The sequence below is a fragment of the Tenrec ecaudatus genome, chromosome 7 (genome assembly GCF_050624435.1).
Source record: "Tenrec ecaudatus isolate mTenEca1 chromosome 7, mTenEca1.hap1, whole genome shotgun sequence".
Lineage (NCBI taxonomy): Eukaryota > Metazoa > Chordata > Mammalia > Afrosoricida > Tenrecidae > Tenrec > Tenrec ecaudatus.
Window position 1 is genome coordinate 159456103 of NC_134536.1, and position 21850 is coordinate 159477952.

General features: G+C 53.9%; 1 protein-coding gene across 2 annotated transcripts; it reads left to right on the top strand.

Moving 5' to 3' along the window:
- The first annotated feature begins 7111 nt into the window (after positions 1-7111).
- Positions 7112-20092, top strand: ABCF1 (ATP binding cassette subfamily F member 1). 2 transcript variants are annotated; one of them, XM_075555303.1, is made up of 25 exons: positions 7112-7264; positions 11158-11204; positions 11492-11581; positions 11752-11881; positions 11998-12035; positions 12128-12244; positions 12865-12939; positions 13025-13129; positions 13942-14046; positions 14277-14399; positions 14743-14843; positions 14941-15026; positions 15317-15456; positions 15542-15690; positions 15867-15950; positions 16059-16183; positions 16324-16436; positions 16536-16707; positions 16806-16880; positions 16962-17032; positions 18140-18172; positions 18253-18421; positions 18735-18799; positions 18894-18966; positions 19071-20092. In XM_075555303.1, the coding sequence occupies exons 1-25, from the start codon at positions 7192-7194 to the stop codon at positions 19235-19237; spliced, it is 2526 nt and encodes an 841-aa protein (XP_075411418.1). In that variant the 5' UTR covers positions 7112-7191; the 3' UTR covers positions 19238-20092. The 2 variants fall into 2 exon arrangements, with proteins under 2 accessions (XP_075411418.1, XP_075411417.1); XM_075555302.1 differs by having other exon boundaries at positions 7113-7264; positions 13025-13138.
- The last annotated feature ends 1758 nt before the right edge of the window (positions 20093-21850 follow it).

The window sequence follows — 21850 nt, forward strand, 5'->3', positions numbered from 1 at the left end:
AGAAAATCAAGACCTATAGTTTATCCATTCTTTTTTCTTTTTTAGTGGTTTTATTGATATAGTATTCACATATCATACACTTCCATATTTAAATCGCTTTAAAAATCATTTTATTGGGGGCTCGTACAGCTCTTGTCACAATCCACACATGCACCGATTGAGTCAAGCACATTTGTACATATATTGCCATCATCATTTTCTTTTAAAAAAACTTTTATTGGGGCTCTTACATCTCTTATCACAATCCATACATCCATCCAATGTATCGAGCACATTTGCACATATGCCGCCATCATCATTTTCAAAGCATTCTCTTCCCACTTGAGCCCTGATATCAGCTCCCCATTTCTTCCCCACCCTCCCCCACCCGCCCGCCCTCATGAGCCCTTGCTAAGCTGTAGATTATTATTTCCATATCTTACATTGTCCTCTCTCACCCCTTACCCAATTTTCCATTATTCGTAGCCCCTTGGGAGAAGGTTAGAGTTGTTGTTGTTTTTAAGGGGGTTCTAGTTTGATCCTTGTGATTGATGCCCCCTTTTCCTCCCCCACCATCCACCAATCCTCCTGGTATCTCTACTCTCCTTGTTGGCTCTGAGGGGTTTATCCTGGATTCCCTGTCTTTTTGCGGGCTCTTATCTGTAGCAGTGTGCATGCTCCCTCCACCCTCCCGGTATCACCACTCTCACCACTGGTCCTGAAGGGATCATCTGCCCTGGACACCCTGTGTTTCCAGTTCCTATCTGTACTAGTGTACATCCTCTGGTCTAGCCGACTTTGTAAGGTAGAATTGGGATCATAATAGTGGTGGTGGGGGGGGAGCATTTAGGAGCTAGTGGAAAGTTGTATGTTTCATCGTTGCTACACTGCACCCTGACTAGCTTGTCTCCTCCCGACGACCCTTCTGTTAGGGGATGTCCAGTTGCCTACACATGGGTCTTGGGTCCCCAATCTGTACTCCTCCGCATTCACAATGATTTGATTTTTAAAAAGTCATTTTATTGGGGGTTTGTACAACTCGGATTACATCCATTCATTGCCATCATCATTTTCAAAACATTTTCTTTCTATTTGAGTGCTTGTTATCAACTAATTTCTCCCCTCCTCTATCCTCCCACCCTCCCTCCCTCATGAACCCTGGATAATTTATAATTTTTTTTTCATGTCTTAAACTGACCAAAGTCTCTCTTCACCCACCCTTCTGTTGTCCATCCCTTTGCGAAATGGGTTATAGGTTGATCATTTTGATTGGCTCCCGCTTTCCCCCCACCTTTCCCTTATCCTCCTGGTCTTGCTACTCTCATTATTGGTCTTGAGGGGTTTATCTGCCCTGGATTCCCTGTGTTTCCAGCTCTTATTAAATCACTTAAAAAAAATCATTGCATTGGGAGCTTGTACAACTATTATCACAATCCATCCATCCATCCATCCATATGTCAAGCACCTTTGTACATTTGTTTCCCTCATCATTCTCAAAACATTTGCTTTCTTAAATCACTTTTAAAATGAGTTTCATGTACATAATTACAATCAATTCCAGTGCTCCATCGCAATCCTCTCTCCCTCCCTATCTCCCTCACCCACTCACCCCACATCCCGGATAAACACTTGTGTCAGTTATTATCTCTATGTATCCATTTCTGTGCCTCACAAACTGGGAAACCCAACAGAAACCATCAAAAACAAAAACGAAATGGCAAGAATAAAATAATAATATAAAGATAAAATATACAAATAAAGAGTAAGAAAGAAAAGACCAACATCCATATTTAAAAAGCCACGGGGGAAAGTTTTGTCGTGGGACAAGCAAGAAGTACTTGAGGCTAGAACAAATTCAGGTCGGGTCAAGAGGGAGGTCAACCGAGGTCAATGTTCACTTCACCATCCTCATGTTTACCATCATCTCTGTCTGCTAGTAATTCTGGTTGAGTGCCTTGCCAGTACCGAGAAGCTCTGCCAGAGGCTTAATCTGACTACAGACTCTGCAGCTGGAGATTGGGCTCCCCCGGTCCCCCACAGCCTTCTACAGAGTCAGCATTCACAAACCGAGCTCTGCTGGCTTTCTCTTCGTCACATTTGGTTTCTGCTACTGTCGTCCTTGGATCGCACACACTGGTGTGCTTCTTCCATGGGGACTGAGTTGACTCCTTCCTCACTCACAGGGCTGCTTGTTTGAGGACAAGCCTTTAGGACCGCAGACACTATTCCAGTTGGTCACTGGGCCCCATCTGCTTTCTTCACCACACTTTGCTGCTGCGCCCCTAACGTAAGGGATCATGTCATGAAGGCCATGGTAGCAGAACTAGCTGTTCTTGGGTTGGGGGTAGAGTTAAGTGGGAGTGTCCAGAATCCATCTGCTAGTCCAGGGATTATGCTCAACTGTGGTTTACTTTGGCGGTCATATTATGACAAAAACAAAACTCTATAAGACCACCACCACCAACAGTAACCAACTAACCAACAAAAGGGTGAAAAACAACCAAAGAAACAAAAAAGAAAAAAACATGTCAATCATCCCCCTGGGGTATCAGGTGATCACATTCATAAGATCAACTCTTTTTCCAATGACATAGAACTCAAGACATGGTCAACATGGTCTATTCGAGTGAAGTTCCACTGTAGAGTCATTGTCCTGTGGGGTCCAGCCCCACGATTGAATCGGGTCCTGAGGAGCCGATGGTGCAATTACAGAAATAAGGGGAGGTGAATAAGCGGCCATCTAGCTCAGAAGCAACAAAGCCCACATGGAGGAAGCACGCCAGCCTGTGTGATCACGAGGTGCTGAAGGGATCAGGTATAAGGCATCATCAGAATAAAAAAATCTTACCTTAGTTGATGAAGGGGGAAGTGCAGAGTGGAGACCCAAAGCCCATTTGTCGGCCACTGGAGATCCCCTCACAGAGGGGTCTAGAGGAGGAGATGAGTCAGTCAGTGTGCAATGTAGGACCGATGAAGAATACAGCTTTCCTCCAGTTCCTAAATGCTTCCTCCCCCATCCCCCTACCATGATCCGAATTCTACCTTGCAAGTCTGGATAGAGCAGAGGATGTACACTGGTGCAGATAGGAGCTGGAGGCACAGGGAATCCAGGGCGGATGATACCTTCAGAACCAGGGGTGTGAGGGACGATATTGGGAGAGTAGAGGGTGAGTGGGTTGGAAAGGGGGAACCGATTACAAGGATCTACATGTGACCTCCTCCCTGGGGGATGGACAACAGAAAAGGGGGTGAAGGGAGACGTCGGATAGGGCAAGATATGACAAAATAATAATTTATAAATTATCAAGGGCTCATGGGGGCAGGGGGGATGGGGAGGGAGGGGAAATAAAAGAGGACCTGATGCAAAGGGCTTAAGTGGAGAGCAAATGCTTTGAAAATGATGAGGGCAAAGAATGTACAGATGTGCTTTATACAATTGATGTATGTATATATATGGATTGTGATAAGAATTGTATGAGCCCCTAATAAAATGTTAAAAAAGAAAGAAAGAAAGAAGGGGTCAGAAAAACGGGACACGGGGTCTGATCTCCAGTATCGGGAGAAGAGCCTCGAGTTGATGCACCAGTGGAGTTCTACAGCACCTGGGGGCCTGCGTGCCTCCAGCTAGCACCTGCGCTGTAGAACGGGAAGCATGTGAATCTGCTCTCCTGAGCCCTTTGGGGGAACACTGCATGACAAGTCGTGGGTGGTTAAGAGACAAAAGAAGTAGGTCCTCCTTGAGGGGGAGGGACAGAAGGATCTGCCGCCCTGAAAGGCAGGAATCCTTTACTGCACCAGTGCACAGGTGAGGAGCGCCTGTGGGAGAGCTTTATCCTAGCTTCTTCATGGAGGCCACTGGGGAGAACTCTTTCTCCCGGGAGAATGTGTGTTTTCAGAGTTCTCCATTGCCTCCGGACCACGGAGGTTTTCCTGGAAACACTAGGGCTGGTTTTCCAAGCCCTGTGGTCCGGAGTGTAGAGAATAGGCCGCTTACGCTTTCTTCAAGGTCCTCGGTTTCCCAGAGCTGCCCTGCACAGGTTGCTCTCCCAAGGGATTGAGCGCTGTTTACACTGAGCATGGGGATGGGCGAGGGGGAAACGTCCTGGATCAATTCTTACAAGTGCAGATCCCGGCCCAACAGATCACAATCTGTCCGATCAATGCTCGGGGGGCCATCGAGGTACTAAATATATTGTGATTCTGGGTCCCTTTCACTGGACACTCACCAAGCCAGGGCTTCCACCTGAAGTCCAATGACCACTACTTCCATAGCTCCCGGGTGGGGCAGACACTCTGCTTCCTCTCCCATCAGAGTACCCCAGCTCACTTCAAGGTGCAGGCAGCCTCAGGCAGGGCTCAGTTCATTTAGTTGGCCTCTTTGTTGAATCTTTGTGGTGTGGTGCTTGGGGGATGCCAGGCTGCCTGCAAGTCCAGTGCTCAAGGTCAGCGTGGTGTTTAGTGTAAGGGTGAAGCTGAGGTACAGGGAGACGGACAGACATAACTGACAGCACAAGGGAGAACAGAAACAGAAATAGCTTTATTAGGTCAGGGAAGTCGCGCTCAGCTGCTGGGCATGGGTTTTTAAAGGGGTGGGGAGGAATGTACAGCAAATAGCATATGGGGTCTGGAAACTCCCAGAATTGCTTGTCGACTCCTTGGTGCTTTCTTTGAACCAGTAACATCTGGTCTCACCAGCTATCTTATCTGGCGCCTTCTGCTGCTGACTTCTGGGGACAGGGACAGGGCAGGGAAGCACGTGCAGGACCCTGACCTGCTTCAGCTCAGTCCAAACATTTAGTCCATAGCCCAGTTCACCGAGCATTGGTGTGGTAGCTACATCATCTGGTGTCAATTTGGGACTTGAGAGGATTAAGAGTGAAGGGGTGGGGTCTAGTCTGTCAATCAGGTCATAGCCAATGAGGCTTCTGTGTGGGAAATCTGGTATTTTCCCCCTTGGAGGCGGGAGATACCTCTCTCCCTCTCTGCTCACTCTCTGGGAGACATCACAGCTGACAAGACACATGGAACTACACTAGTGCCCTGAGCTGGAGAGCTGGTTTTAAAGGAGCTCAGATGGCATAATGGTTACACCTGGGGCTGGGATCCACAAGTTCCACAGTTGGAAACCACTAGCCACCAGCCATTTCTCAGGAGGAAGATGACGCTTTCTGCTCCCGCCAACAGTTCGGTCTTGGCAACTCACAGGGGCAGTTCTAGCCTGCCCCACAGAGTCACTATGAGTCAGCATGGGCTCGATGGGATGATGGCCAATGCTCTTGCAGTTTAACACCGCATTTGGTCGCCCTTTTGATGCATTTTAAATTTGTTCGAGTCTTTAATATTTTCTGCTTTCTTCTCGAATGACGCGCCAACTGTTTTACTTTGTTATCATTGTTAGGTTTAAAATAATTTTTTTCTGCATAGGAAATCCAGCATAGACAAGTCTATAGAAGCAGTAAATGGGTTAATGGTTTCTTAAGGGTCTGGCAGGGGAGGCTGGGGTGAATGGGGAGCTAATAACAACGAGTGCAAGAGAGAAGAACTTGTTCTAAAATGGATTGCGATAATAACTGTACACCTCTTCTTAGATGATTAAACTATTGAGGTACATGTGGTGATGTGCCAATAAAACTGTAAATTTTATATTTGAAACTGGAAGGGGTTTTGTACCTCTTTGCAAAACCCTCCCTTCATATAAAGACATACAAAGACCGACCACTGAATTTCCTAAGTGGAAATCGAATGATCTTTTCACTCAATATATTCTGTTCACTATGACTGATCCATGAATCACTTTCTGCTTTCAACGTTGTCCACTTTTAATAAAGCTGTTACAAAAAAAACCACCACCAAATTCAATGGCATCGAGTTGTTGCCGACTTATAGCGACCGTATAGAAGGAAAGGGTAGGCCTTCCCCCTTTGAGTGTCTGAGACTCTGTTTATGGGTTTGTACTGTCCACCTCGCAGATTGCAGCCAAAGGCATAACCACTGTGCTACCAGGACTCCTGAAAAGGCTGTTGTTTGTTTGTTTAGTAAAGCGAATACAAGCCTGACTGCACCGTGCTTTCAGCTCCTCGGGTTTTAGTTCCTACTGTATCATTTGAGGGGGTGAGACCCGATTATCCACACACCTTGGGATTATGCAATCCGTCTAACACTAAGGTCAACGGGCTGAGTCCTTAACCTGGTGGAAGTGGTCAAGCGCGAAGGAGGTCTCAACAACCATGAACAGAAGCTACATAGTGAATGAAGGGGGAAGTGCAGAGTGGAGACCCAAAGCCCATTTGTCGGCCACTAGAGATCCCCTTGCAGAGGGGTCTAGGGGAGGAGATGAGTCAGTCAGGGTGCGAGGTAGCGCCGATGAAGAATACAGCTTTCCTCCTGTTCCTAAGTGCTTCCTCCCCCCAACTACCATGATTCTACCTTGCAAGTCTGGATAGAGCAGGGTGCATATGGGAGCTGGAGGCACAGGGAATCCAGGGCGGATGATACCTTCAGGACCAGGGGTGTGAGGGGCGATACTGGGAGGGTAGAGGTGAGTGGGTTGGAAAGAGGGAACCGATTACAAGGATCTACATGTGACCTCCTCCCTGGGGGACGGACAACAGAAAAGGGGTGAAGGGAGATGTCAGATAGGGCAAGATATGTCAAAATAATAATCTATAAATTATCAAGGGCTCATGAGGGAGGGGGGAGCGGGGAGGGAGGGGGAAAAAAAGAGGACCTGATGCAAATGATGAGGGCAAAGAATGTACGGATGTGCTTTATACAATTGATGTATGTGTATGTATGGATTGTGATAAGAGTTGTATGAGCCCCTAATAAAAATGTTTTTAAAAAATGAAAAGAAGCTACAAAGGTTAACGTGCAGAGATGCTGGACTCCTGCGTTCCAATCGACAATTAGCAGTGACGCGGCGTCCAAAGGTCACCGAGGTCGGGATGCCCGGACCAACGCAGACGCCTCTCAGACGCGGAGGGAGAGGGCGGACGCCGGCCCCGCCCCGTCACCTCAAGCCCCGCCCCCGACGCGGGACACGCCCCCGACGCAAGGCACGCCCCGGGCCGCCGGGATGGCCCGCACGTGCACCGCCGGGGGCGGGGCCTGCCGCGGCCGCGCCGAGAGCCCGCCTCCTTAAGGCCTCCACGCCGCCGGAAGCGGAAATAGGACCCGGCACCGCCACCGCGAGCCCTCACAACCGCCACCGCGATGCCAAAGGGGCCTAAGCAGCAGCCGCCGGAGCCCGAGTGGATCGGGGACGGAGAGAGCCCGACGCCCGCCGGTGAGGCTCGTCGGCAGAGGGGAAACGGAAGGAGAGGCAGAGCGTAGGGCGCGTGTCTGGGGTTCGCGTCACGGCGCGCGAGGCCCACCGGGCCGTGCGGAGTCTGCCGCGCATGCGTGCAGTGGGGCCTGGGCGCGTTTGCCCCGGCTGGAGCGGGTGTAGGGTGGGGGGCGGAAGAATGGGGTGCTGAGGTGCCTCCCCTGAGCCTCCCCGGCACCGAGTGCGTACACGACGAGGAAGGCCATATAGTACCGAGGACGAAATGGGGAGAAACCAAAGTTTTCGGATTCCGCCTCTTTTGGGGCGTCTTCTCCACGCCCCGCAGGATTGTATGCTCCCAGCCTGGTTGTCCTTCACCCGTTTGTACGCACCCCGGTTTCCCAAGGAGGCGACGCCTTCCCGGCCTTATTGAAAGGGCCACCCGCCATCTGACTTCTTCGCTAGAGCAGATGGGGAGATGCTGGGTGTTGGGATGGTGAGATTTCCTGAAGAGCAGCGCCCCCAAAAGAGAGACAGTGACTAAGTTCGCCGGCACTGAACGCCTGTTGTGTGTCAGGCACACTGCCGAGGCACTGGGAAGGCAGAGCTCCGTGCGTCCTGCCCCAGTGGAGGAGACAGTGGGTGATCATACGTGTCAGTGCTGGGAGCGGAGGAGAGATGAGAGTCGGGAGGCGCAGAGAATTAGGGCAGAATTGTCAACAGTATCCGCGATAGCTAGCTGTTCTGGTCTTGTAGGACACGACACCACCCCTTCCCATCTGGTAAGCGTCAAAAATGACCTAAACTTGCCAAGGAAGGAGACTGAGGAAGCTGGTGAAAGGGGATGGGGGGAGGGGGGGCAAACCTAGAGCAGACAGGATCCCAGAGCTTGGCTGAAAACAGAAGACAGGGAGGGAGCGTGGGACGCTGCAGAGAAGTCTGACAAAAATCTGGTGTAGAGAACGCCTTTTGGACCGAGCAGCTAAACGATCAGGGGCTGCCTTGGCATTGGTGGCATTTCATTAGATGATGGCACTGTGAATCAGATTGGACTGTGTTCGGGGAAGGAATGGGAAATGAGGAAGGGGAGCTTGCATGGACCGCTCATTTGAGACCCTGCGGGTGAGTGCACAGAGAGAAAATAGTAGTTAAGAGGGGTGTAAGATTGAGGGCTTAAAGTGAGGCATTCTGCTCCCTAAAGATTTCCCATCTCAGAACACACCCCCCTCCGACGAGTGGTTCTTAAGGACCCCTGGTGGCGTGGTGGTTAGATGCTTGCCTGCCAGCTGGGAGACTGGTGCTTTGAACTCAGCAGCGTTTTGTGGGAGATTGATGTAGCAATCTGCCTCTGGAGAGTAAGAGGGTTGGCTGTGAGTTGGAATCCACTTGATGACAGCAGGTGGGGGCTGTTTCTTTTATAATTTCATTGGGATTCTCACAGCTCTTATTCCATACCTCAATTGTATCAAGCATATTTGTACAATATGTTGCCATCAGCACTTGCAAAACATTTTCTACTTGAGCCCTTAGTATAAACTCCTCTTTTTCTCCCTCCCTCTCCTACCGTCTCACCCTTGCGAATCCTCGATCAATTATATATTATTACGATTTTGTATTTTACACTGTTGTCGGGAGGGGAATACACATCCAGACAGTAGGCTTTTTGTTTGTTGTTGTTTTTAATCATTTTATTAGGGGCTCATGTTGTTGTTTTAAGATGAAGCAGGAGACCCTGGGAGGTCTGGACAGAAAGGTTGGCAGGTCAGGTCTCCCCAGCGGTACCTTGGAAGAGAAGCCTGGTGTTCTCCTGGGAAGAGGGCGGGGGTTTGGGCGTGTAAGCCATTGCCAACCCTGTGGGGCACAGCTGTGTGTTCTTGACACACGTGAGGGTGCCATGCGTTAGGGTTGGCGTGATGACAGTTGGTTCGAGCTTCCTCTTGAGGAGGAAACGGTGTCTAGGGTGAGTCACTGAGTCTTGTCGAGGTGAGCTGGCTATGCCATTGCTTCTTGGGAATCTCATTGGGCCTTAGTGATCTCAGGAGTCAACTCCCTGGAATCGCCTCATTCTGTGTCTCCTGGGCATCTTTCAATGCCGTGACACTTTGAGTCACGCCAACTAGTACTGGGCTAGGCTTCAAAATGTGTCCTAGGTGGAGGACAGGGCAAGCAAGGCCTGGGCGGAGGGAAAATCCAGGGCAGTGGTGTGGGTAGGGTGACCTCCAGCACAGCAGGAAAGATAGAACTATTTCAGTCTGTAGGGACTGCCCTTCATGATCCCCAGTGTCTGGCATCCCGGAAGCTCCGTCAATCTTGACGAAATGACGAGTACTGTGGGACCAGACCCTGACATCAGGCACACAAGAGGAAGACCCCTGGTGAGGTGGGTTGATGGGGTGACTGCAAAGGCAAGCTCACACATCGCAGTGATGGTGAGGGTGGCACAGGACCAGTCCGTGTTTCCTTTCACGCGCAGGGTCCTTAGAAGCCGGGGCTGCCCGGACGGCACCTAACAACAAGTAATGCAGACAGTTCCCGCCTGAGGCTGCTATACCTAAGATGGTAGAGAGTGGGGACCATATGCCCTTCGTTTGTTTGAAGTCTAATGGTTACAGGAATGTTTTGGGGTGGAGTTAGGTAGCAGTGGATGAGGTTGCTTACAGAGGAAGATGGTGTGTGGACAGGAGAAGCCAGGAGGCTACAGGCTGCCTCTGTCTGAGGGTGTGTGTGGTGGGGGAGAGTATGTAGGGTCCCCTGCATGTAGGGAAACGGGAGGGGAGGGAGGAGCTGGAATTTGTTCCGTCAGTAAACTTACTGATTTCCTGCGTTGCTCCCTGGGAACACAACAAACTAAACGGTCTCAGGTTGTTCTCTTGAATGAAAGATGTATACATAGTCAAAGGGCTAAACAGTGCTGCCGTGGGAGCTTGCGTGTATGAACAGAACAGGCGGGCCAGAGTCCCACAGGCTCACTTTCTTGCTACCCAGCGCTGGCTTGGACTGCGTCATCACAAACAACAGAATATTCCAAACCATTCGTACCAGCTTCCAACCCTTCCTTTCTGGGCAGGGAGGGGGTGTTTCTCTTCCTTTGGTTTTTTCCTGCCCTAGCAAATGGTACTCCTGCGCAGCTAATGTTGCTCCCACCTCTGTCCCCACCATCTGAAGCCTGCTACTCCCCGCCCTCTACTGCCATTTCCCTGGGTTGTCCTGCGGGTTTGCTCTGGACCTGTTTCTGCCAGTCCCGGCTCCACTGTGTGCCAGGCAGTGCAGGCGTCATGGTACCAGTTGACGTCCCCGTTTCTTCACCTGACTTGGCAGGTCCTCCATGCCAGCCTCCCCTGCCCCGTTCTCCTGTCTGAGTGCTAGCCACGTGGCACCTTTGCTTGCCCTGCCCGGTGTGCTCTTGCTCACACCTGGCCACGCCGTAAGCTGTGCGGCACTCGGACTTGCCTGGTGCTGGCTGGCTCCATGCTTCTCATGCTCAGGGCCCAGCTTCATGTGTCTTCAAATGAGGCCAGTCCCTAGCCCCTAACCCTCCACCCCTGTGGTGGCACGCCTGCCCTGCTCTGCCCTTCGGGAACATTCAGCACACCTGTCAGTAATCTGTTCAAAAATGACTTGTCGGAGACTGTCAGCTGCAGAGCAGTTCTCAGGCGTCTGTCTCCCTCACTGGCTGCTCTGTCCCCGTGGCGCACAGAGTAGCTGTTGAGGAAATCTGTATTTGCTGGTGGCTGAGCAGAGGGAGGAACGGTTCTTCCTGCAGGAGCTGTGAAGCAGCACCGTGCCTAAGGAGCAGCAGTTGGGCTGGAAAACAGTACAATTGGGTGGAGGCCAGTGAGCGATTGGCAGGAACCATCAGGCTGCTCCGGCAGGTGTAGACAAACACCCTTGACCGTGTCTGCTTAACCTTCCAGAGAAAGTGGTGAAGAAAGGGAAGAAAGACAAGAAGACCAAAAAGACGGTGAGGAAATGAAGGTTGGGTGTCAGAGAAGATTCTGGTGCTTTCTTGCTGCCCCGGAAAGGAGGTGGGAAGGGCCAAACAAAGGAGGAGAGAACTTGTCAAAAGAGGGCAAGGGTCCTGGGGGGGAGCATCGGCGATGAGTGCTTTCAACTATTGAGTGCAGAGGGGATGGTCTAAAATGCAAACTCCCAATCTAAAAAACGAGAGTCGGTAGGTCTGTGTGTGGCAGAAAAGAGCTCACGTGTCTCTGAGCCTATCGCCTTTTGTCTTCTCAATTCCGTGCACAGTTCTTTGAAGAGCTGGCGGTAGAAGATAAGCAGGCTGAGGAAGAAGAGAAAGCTCTGAAGGAGAAGGAGAAGGAGCAGCAGCAGCAGCAGGTACAGGGATGATGAGACAAACCAGTCCCAGCAGCATCTGAGGCCTGCTCAGCCCAAGCCTCCCCTCCCCTCCTCTCCTTGTTCACTTAGCTGATGTCGGACTCTCGAGCAGAGAGAAAGTAGTAAGGGCTGGGCTTGGCTTCATTCTCTTTGCTTTCTTTTTCTTTCAGCAACAAAAAAAGAAGCGAGACACTCGAAAAGGCAGGCGGAAGAAGGATGTGGATGATGATGGCGAGGAGAAAGAGCTCATGGAGCGGCTTAAGAAGCTCTCGGTGCCGGCCAGCGATGAGGAGGATGAGAGTACGTGACCCGAGTCACAGAGCGTGATGGGGCCTCGGGTCTCGGGGGGTGGACCTGATGTGTGAGGCAGACATTGCCCTTCTCTTTGCGGTCTCATTCGCCCCTTATCCTTCTAGCACCTGTCCCGGTACCTCGCGGAGGGAAGAAAACCAAGGTGAGCCCTCTACTGATCTCAGTGTGGTGAGCTCTGGGGGTTCAGGCTGGACTGCCCTACTGACGGATGGCTCCTGCCCTTTCGCTCTCTAGGGCAGCAATGCCTTCGCAGCACTGACTCAGGATCAGAGTGAGGAAGAGGAGGAGGAGGAGGAGGAGGAAAAATGTCCTCCTAAACCTGCCAAGCCAGAGAAGAATCGGGTCAATAAGGTGACGATGACACAGTCTGCCCACCCCCCAGCGCCTCTGGCCAAAGCGCGCGGGCTCCCCGCTCTCACACCAGCTCTGCTAGCTCTGCCTGGCACGGCTCGCTTCTTTAATATCCTTTTCATTGCTCAAAAACCGCAATGCCTCTGTTGGTTCCGAACTAAAAGTCTCGCCCGGAAGCTGCACGTCTTTGTTGTTCCACTGGGCCCCGCAGTCTTATTGAAGACCCTTGGTTGTATGTCTCTAGGTCAGCCCGGCCACGTTTCCATATCCAGGTGGTTGCAGCCCTGGGTCCTGAAGCTTGTTGTTTGTGCTCCCCTAGAAGGCCTGCTCCAGGCCTGGACCCGTTTCCTTGGGATTTGCCCCTCTCAAGGCAGCCATCTAAGCACTAGCTTCTCTCCCACCCGCCCGTGGCTCAGGTACCTGCCTGACAGTGCCTAGGTTCTGACTCTGTTTATGGTCGCTTTTTGTTTCTGCTTTGCCCTCTGGGTCTCAGGCCCTAGGCGCTTTTTCTGGTCTCTGTTTCTTAGGCAGTGTTAGTTAACCTGCTCATTGAACTTACACTGTAGTAAAGCTTGTTAAGCAAGAAGGTAACAGCTTCACTCTGGGGGCTTCTCCTCCAGGCGGTGTCTGAAGAGCAGCAGCCCATGGCCAAGGGCACAAAGGGAAAAGAAGAAAAGTCCAAGGGGAAGACCAAGGTGAGGGAGGAATTGGTGAGGTGAGGCGAGGCAGAAGGCTTGGGAGTTAGGCCCATCTCACCAGACTTCCTCTTGTCTCTGTTAGCCTCAAAATGTGTTTGCTGCTCTAGACAGTGGAGGGGAGGACGAAGAAGAACAAGTAACAGAGAAGCCGCCCAAACCGGGGAAGGAGAAGGAAAAGGGCAAGAAGGTGGAGAAGGTGCACACGTGGGTCTTGGCTGGGAGGAGGCAGAGGAACCCGGACTCGACAGTCGCAGGGGATGGTGTTCTGAAAAGGCCCAGACGGGCCAGTGGGAATTCTGTCACTCTTCATCGCCTCGGAGCTCTGGTGGGGCAGCGGTTCCCGTGGGGCTGCTAACCCTTGCCAGGTCAGCAGGTGGAAACCACCAGTGTTCTGCTCCCGAAAGCAGTCTTGGGAACCCCCAGCGCCCTACAGGGTCGCTGTGCGTCGGAATCGACTCGATGGTGGTGGGTTTGGTTTGTGAGAAATGTAAAAAAAGTTCTCCTACAAAACAGGTTAGACAGAAGCAGGTGTCAAGTCCGATTTGCCAGCACTGACTTAGACAGGGAAGGGCCCTGGAGTAGCCTCAGGTGGTTGGAGTTGCGGCTCTGCCCTGCACCACCTCCGTGACCTTGAGTATGCCTCTCTGCCTCAGTGACCTCAGGACAAGACCAGGGCTGGTCCCCAGGATGCCCTCTAGCATTCTGGCACTCCCTGCTTTGGCTGGGTATCTCAGTAGCTGTGTACTTGAGCAGTACCTCCTGGGGGACTGCCCTGGGCGGGAGTGTGCAGAAAAGAGCCATCCACGCCCCTTCACACTGTTAAGAAAAGGCTCTGAGGACAGCGGTGGGGGAGTGGAAGAGAAAGGGGCTCCACCACCATGCAGGGCTTGCGATAACGGGTGGGGTGTAAAGAAGCCAAGAGCTGACTGGGCTGGGGGGGTTCCTGAAACCCGAGTTCTAGAAGGGGCCCTAGATTTCACCACCCTCTGGTTCTCACAGGGCTCGGAGGAAGATGGGGAGGAAGAGGAGGACGATGGCGAGCCCAAGGCCGACGATCCTTACGCTCACCTTAGCAAAAAGGAGAAGAAGAAACTGAAGAAACAGGTAAGGCCCTGAGTTCTTCGTGCGTCAGGGCAGAGGGGCTTGGTGTTTCTCTGCTCCTCACCTTGGGCGCATTTGTGTGCATCTGGGGACAGGAAGGGGGCGGCTTTGGGAGCCACTTCAGGTGAGGCAGTGGGGGCAGAGCCAGCCATGGCTGTGAGGCTGTCAGGGTAGGTGTCTCAGTGACGAGACGCTGGCAGGCATCGGGCTCAAGCCCACTCTTCCTTTCCCAGATGGAGTACGAGCGCCAGGTGGCTTCGTTGAAAGCAGCCAGCGCTGCGGAAAATGACTTCTCTGTGTCCCAGGCAGAGGTGTCCTCCCGTCAGGCCATGCTAGAAAATGCGTCTGACATCAAGGTGAGTTCTGAGAGGCCTGCCCTCACGGGTCACAAGTGCTTAGGGCCCCCAACTTAGCAGAAAGCTCGGGAGCAGTTTCCACACCTTGGGCTCTGCCAACTTCAGAGAGGTTAGTAAAACCAGGGGAGGAAAGCGGTTGGCCCTTACGTCGGGTGGGACAAGCTGCACTGGCTCTGGACTTGGGACATGTGCCCTGTTAGGGACAATGGACGGGGAGGAGGGCTGGCGGGCCCCTGAGCTCATCAGCAGGCGTCCCTGGGGAAGAAAGGTCCAGCTCTTCTCCCCGAAGAGAAGGCTCAGTGCTCCTCCCTGCCCTCTTCACCTTCTCCCCTGACGGCTGCAGCTGGAGAAGTTCAGCATCTCGGCCCATGGCAAGGAATTGTTCATCAACGCAGACCTGTACATTGTAGCTGGCCGCCGCTATGGGCTCGTGGGGCCTAATGGGTGAGGAGAGGAGACCGGGGTACCAATGCAAAGGGGGCTGGAGGGAAGAGAAGCGAATCGTGGGTGTGGCCCAGTACTAGGAGCTCTCTTTCCCCAGCAAGGGCAAGACCACTCTTCTCAAGCACATTGCCAACCGAGCCCTGAGCATCCCCCCCAACATCGACGTGCTGCTGTGTGAGCAAGGTGAGCTGGCGCCTGGAAGGGGACTTGGAGTGGGCGGGGGGCGGGGGGGAGAAGAGACAGGCAGGTCTATAGCAGAAACGGGGTAGGGAGTTGGAAAGGAGACGTGAGGCTCGCTGCGGAAAGGCTGGGAAGGTGGGAAGCGGGAGACCTGCAGATACTGTTATTTGGAACAAATGCGAGGTTGGGGGCAAGGACAGCCAAAGCAGAAGGGAAACCAGAAGGGAGAGGAACTAGGTCCGTTGGCCATTGAGGTGGCCTGACTGCTGCCCCACCGCCACCCCTGTCCCCAGAGGTGGTCGCGGATGAGACGCCCGCAGTGCAGGCTGTGCTGCGGGCTGACACCAAACGGTTGAAGCTTCTGGAAGAGGAGCGGCGGCTTCAGAGGCAGCTGGAGCAGGGGGACGACACGGCAGCCGAGCGGCTGGAGAAGGTAGAGGAGATGGCGCAGGGGACACGGGCACAGACTCGGGCTGACTGGGGTCCTCCAACCTGTGTCCTCTTCTCCCTCCTCCCAGGTGTATGAGGAGTTGCGAGCCACAGGGGCGGCAGCTGCAGAGGCCAAGGCGCGGCGGATCCTGGCTGGTCTGGGCTTCGACCCAGAAATGCAGAACCGGCCCACGCAGAAGTTCTCTGGAGGCTGGCGTATGCGTGTGTCCCTGGCCAGGTGAGCCACCCAGCTGGTGTGAGGCCTTTTTGTTTCCTGCAGCTCCCAGGGCGTCTGGGGGACCTCGGCTGCCCTGTAACTCCTCAGGTCAGCTACAGGGCATGCCCGTAGCCTCGGGGCTCATGAGTAAGGCTTTCCTCTCCGTGGACCCTCTTGCCCTCTCTGCTACCCCCTAGGGCCCTCTTCATGGAGCCCACGCTGCTGATGCTGGACGAGCCCACGAATCACCTGGACCTCAATGCTGTCATCTGGCTCAACAAGTGAGTCAGTCCCCTGGCATCAGGTTCCATTCTGCGATTCCAGTCCCTGCCCCTGGCCTGTCTGTCCCTCACCCTGACCATTGTGACTGCACCTTCTCCAAACCGCAGCTACCTCCAGGGCTGGCGGAAGACGCTGCTGATCGTCTCCCACGACCAGGGCTTCCTGGACGACGTCTGCACCGACATCATCCACCTTGATGCCCAGCGGCTGCACTACTACAGGGGCAATTACAGTAAGGGCGACTGCTGCCGTGGTGCAGAGGGTCCTGGGGGAGGGGGGAGCCGGGAGCCGGGAGGCCAAGTCTTAGCAGACCCCGGTGCCCCTCTGCTGGGGAGGGCAGCCACTGCTGATGCCCACCCCGGTCTTCCCCAGTGACCTTCAAAAAGATGTACCAGCAGAAGCAGAAGGAACTGCTCAAGCAGTATGAGAAGCAGGAGAAGAAGCTGAAGGAGCTGAAGGCGGGCGGCAAGTCCACCAAGCAGGCCGTGCGTGCCCAGGCCGGTGGCCCCTCTGAGGAAGGCGCGGGGGACTGGGCTGCAGCCGCTGGGGAAGCTGCAGTGTTTCTCCTCCTTTTTCCTCTCCAGGAAAAGCAAACAAAGGAAGCCCTGACCCGGAAGCAGCAGAAATGTCGGCGGAAAAACCAGGACGAAGAGTCCCAGGAGGCCCCCGAGCTTCTGAAGCGCCCCAAGGAGTACACTGTGCGCTTCACGTTCCCGAACCCACCCCCCCTCAGCCCTCCTGTGTTGGGCCTGCACGGTGAGTGGCCTCTCTGAGTGCCCCAGCACTCCCAAGTCTCCGCCAGGGGCTGGGGGTGGCCCTGGGAAGGAAGCCAGCGCTGCCTCTCCTAACTGCAGGTGTGACGTTTGGCTATGAGGGTCAGAAGGCACTCTTTAAGAACTTGGACTTTGGCATCGACATGGACTCGCGGAGTGAGTGGAGGGGGCAGGGGCTTGGGTGGGCCACAGCGGCAGAGGATGTGTTCAGCTAACAGCCTGCCTACCTGCCTGCAGTCTGCATCGTGGGCCCCAATGGCGTGGGCAAGAGCACCCTGCTGCTGCTGCTGACGGGCAAGCTGACGCCGGTGAGTTCCGGGCTGCGGGGACGGGTGCGGGACTTGGAGCCTCCCAGGGAGGGAGAGCTCTGAGAGCTGGGGGGAAGGCTGAGGGCCCGCCCACGGACACATGTTCAGATAAGGGGAAAAAAAGCACAAGGGAGCCTCGCAGAGTTTTTGTAAAATGGAATTAAAACAACAAAAGGTTTCACCCAAACTTAGACCCTCCCTCATTGTGTCCCTGGAGAAGAAAAGGGGAAATCTCAAAACGACCAGTGCATTTTTTTTTGGGGGGGGGTCTTCTTTGTCCTTTGCAAAGGCGCCGATAGTTTGGGGTTTTATTTTTGTGTGTGTGTGGCACCAACAGTTACTAAACAAGTGGATTATACAAATTGTCTCATAGCCAGCTTTCCAAACACTGAACCTCAAATGTATTTCCTTGGAGATGCTCGTGTGTGCATCCATTTTACATGACTATCATAATGTATTTGTTGCTGGTCACTTAGGTTATTTCTGATTTTTCACTCCTAAAGGACTATGTTGTCACCCCTCGAAGGAGATCGTGTGGATTCAGTTTCAGTCAGGAAAACCAATCATGCGAGTTCCTGGGTTTTTCCACACATGTAAAAATTACGTTTACCCTCTGCTGTGGATTTACTAAGTACACGATAACAGCATTTTGAAAAAGTTTGAAATAGTGTGAGACTTGCCAGCGTGGGACACAGTTGCCCCGAGCCGTCCGCTTGTAAAAACCACCACCTCACACCGGCGTGGAGTACTGTCCCGCACGGCCTGCCGCTGCGGGGCCGGCATTGCCTTGTGTGGTTGACAGCACTCTGCCCTGGGCCTGGATCCCAGAATTGCTTGCAGCCCTGTGGCTGTGTCTCACCCAGTGGCCATCGCAGTGCAGCAGAGCTCTGTGGGCCTTCCCCGCCTGCTCACTAGTCCGGCTCGTTAGCCTGTCCCTGTGTCACCCTTCCTCGGTTCTCGCCTCCTGCTCCCCTTGGGCCCCACTCTTCCTCCCCGTTGCTGGGTGCGCCTGGTCGTGCGAGGCTGAACCCCACGTTCCATTCCTTGCGCGTCCTCGTTCCCTGCCGGGGAATGCTGCTGGACGCAACACCTGCCTTTCCTTTGCAGACCCGAGGGGAGATGAGGAGGAACCACCGACTGGTGAGTTGGCTTTGGGGACTGAAGAGAGGAAACCTCTGAGCAGGGGCCACGGTCACTGAGCACCTCCCTCTCCTCGGCAGAAAGTCGGCTTCTTCAACCAGCAGTACGCCGAGCAGCTGCGCATGGAGGAGACGCCCACCGAGTACCTGCAGCGGGGCTTCAACCTCCCCTACCAGGACGCCCGCAAGTGCCTGGGCCGCTTCGGCCTGGAGAGCCACGCCCACACCATCCAGATCTGCAAGCTCTCAGGTCCCGCAGCCGCAGCGGGGTGGGCGAGCAGACCTAGAGGCAGGGGGCCCTGCAGGTGGGCCAGTGCTTGCGCGTTGGCCTACGAGACCGGTGGGGCCTTCTCCTCCCATAAATCCCATACGGAGTTAGTCTCAGGACACCCAGTCCCACTCTGTCTCCTCACGTCACTTGGAGTCTCCGTTGACTTGGTGGCAGTGAGCAAATGCACATACACCCCACCCCCACACACACCCACATACACGCATCCACAGTCGCAGCTCAGGGCCCAGGAGGTGAGGTGTAGAAAGTAACGGCCCCTCCTTCTGTGCTGCAGGTGGGCAGAAAGCCCGGGTTGTGTTTGCAGAGCTGGCCTGTCGGGAGCCTGATGTCCTCGTCTTGGTTCGTGACCTGGGCCGTGGGGCAGGGGTGAGGGGCACAGGGCTGACATGGGCGTCGGAACGAAATGCTCAGCCGTGGGATTCCTCCTCCGCAGGATGAGCCGACCAATAACCTGGATATAGAGTCTATTGACGCTCTGGGAGAGGCCATCAACGAATACAAGGGTGGTAAGTCAGCCCAGAGCCAGCCCCTCCTGCCCCTGCCCCTGGGTCGCCCGCCCCCCTCTCCCCCAGGGGTATGCTGACTCCTCCCTCCTTCCCTCCCTTGCAAGCTGTGATTGTCGTCAGCCACGACGCCCGGCTCATCACAGAAACCAACTGCCAGCTGTGGGTGGTGGAGGAGCAGAGTGTCAGCCAGATTGACGGCAACTTCGAGGACTACAAGCGGGAGGTGCTGGAGGCCCTGGGCGAGGTCATAGTCAACCGGCCCCGGGATTGAGCCTTCCAGGAGATCCTGAAGACCCAAGTCCCCGATAGGATATGTGTGTCACCAGTCGGGCGGCTGCCTCTGGCCTGCAGCCGGCTCCACAACCACACAGGCAGGCGAGGCGGCTGCCTTGATGTGACCGGGATACCACTGATTGCTTCCTGCTCCTCGAAACACGTGTCTGGTCCACTCCTCTTCAGAAACTGGGCTGACTCTGCCCCTGACACCCCCGTGCGAATGGAGGTGACCTTCGTTCACACGGGAACCTGCCTTGCTAAGCTGTGTGACCCAGAGGCCCGTTGTCCACCTTGCAGGGCCCAGTTGCCTGTCCCCTGGTACCCAGTCACTGAGTGGCGCTGCTCTTTCCAGCTGGATTCAGCGCTCGCTCATGGGTCACAAGCAGATGCTGCAGCGCTGAGCTGGAGGTGTGCTGAGGCCTGCCACCTTGGTCTGGCTGGGGACTTGGAGGCGAGAGAGGGGTGGTGCTACCCCAAACCTCCCTTTACCAGTGCAAGCAAGCAAGCCGAGCAGAGGAGTCAGCGCCTCCCGACACCATTGCTCGGGGGTGGACACTCTTCTCGTTTTGTGCAATTTCCCATCACTTTTTTCCTCACGAATACAGATGGATCCTATTTGCAGCCTCACTTCCCTGTGGGGAGTGCTTGCTATCTGAGAATCCTCCCTTCCACCAAGGACACTTGCCTCTCAGTGTGAACGAGGCGGTCAGAGACCAGAATACTGATCCTTTCCAAAGGGATGAGTGGCCAGCGCGTGCAGTGCTGTGGGGCGGACACAGGAAGTAAGGAGGTCTGCCTGTGCACTGCCCACTTAGAGAAGACTTGGAAATAAAACAGGAGCTGGTTACAATTGGATGTAATAGATTATTGCCAAATGACTGGTATTGTAGATGCTCAGTTGCCACATGCCCTTCACAAGGCTATCGAGTAAAGATTGAATAATGAGGGGGGAGGGGTGGGGCCACCTCTCAGCATTAGGAAAAACACAGTTCCAACACTCGGTAGAGAACCAGATGTATTTGGGAGCTGATGAATTGGTGTCGCCAGTTTTCTCAGTTAAATTGGAGCAGGAGATCCGGAAAGAAAAGTATGGATGGGTGGGGTGCTGGTGTGTGAGGTGGTAGTCCTGTGGGCTAGCTGTTGGGCTACTAACTTCAAGGTGGATGGTTCAAGCCTACCAGCTGGTCCGGAGAAAATGGAGAGGGTGCTCCTGTGGACACGGAGGAAACGGCCCTGCCGGCAGCGGGCTGGGGTCTGGTGGGTGAGGTAGACCGAGAGTGACGGGGTGGGGGTGCGGGGCTCTTCGGTTAGGGTGTTGAGGTGACTAAATTGTGAACGAGGCGGTTGGAGCCACGGCAGTACTAGGACCTAGAGTGAGCTTGCGAGTGGGTGGGGAGCAAAGGGATGGTCGGGTGCTATGCCCAGTTCAAGAGGGGAAGCGAAGAGCGCCTCAGGACCTGGAGTTCGCCATCGCAATTTGAAATAAGTAGGTTGGGCCTCAGATGCAAGGTTCACACCGGAAGTGAAGGCTTGGGGTGGAATTGGTGGCCGAATGCCCTGCTAGGAAATGACGGCAGGGAGGAACCGGAGGCCACCTGAGTGAATGCAGTCAGTACAGATGGTGCCGGTGTTGGGGGACGGCAGGTATTGTGCAGTGGAAGGCAGGCATCCGGTCCCCTGATCGGATGACCGTCGGACAGCTTGTATCAGCCTCTTGTGACGGTCATCAACAGTACCTGCCTCACCTGACGGTGGCATTGGGGGTTGTACCTGTAGTTGTCCGTTGTGTCCACATTCTTGTAACGTGTGGATGTCATGCTACACTCGACGTCTTGGGCGTGCAAGTTTTGGTTTACTAGATGAGGTGATAACAGCAGCAGCATTTAGAAAATGAATACCACAATTTTGTATTTCAAAATTTTCCTTAGAAATCTCAAGTCCTTCAGCTCCAGAATGACTTCCATCCATGGGCACAAACTTCATTTCTTCATAAAAGTCTATTAACGTACAATATCATGCAATTGTGAAGAATCCACCTAGATGTGGGCAAAAGTGTACAATAAAGGTTAAAGAATGGCATGTAATGGGGCAAAACAACAGGCAACTGAAAAATAAACAATTTTAGCAACTATTTTGATGACCTTCCGCACATGGAGAAAGTAGGACCTAATCACTTGACATCAAAATGGGAGGGAGAAAAAGATGGTTCACTTCCTGATACTGAGGAAGCTCACAGGCCAGCCTGCCCACGTCACAGCCCGGAAGGGGGTGAGCTGGGATGGTGTCCCTGCCATGACCCCTGTGACGTCCCTGGATCGGCCCCGTGGGGCAGTGGGAAAGTGCCCTGCCGAACTTGCTGGCACAGATACGGATGGAAGCGGCAAAAGCTGCATTTCTTTCCCGCAAGGAAGGTCCTGGCCTTTCCCTAACAGCCAACAGCCGAAAGCTTCACCACCACAGGGCTCCTTGGTCTGACTCCTGGTTTCCCCCCCATGCCATCTTATAAGGGCCAAGTCTAGCCAGGCAGGACTGCGATCCTGGCAGATGGTGAAAACGAGACCAGGCAAGAGCCCCAAACAGCCTGGGAGTGTCTGGAAGTTTACCGCGT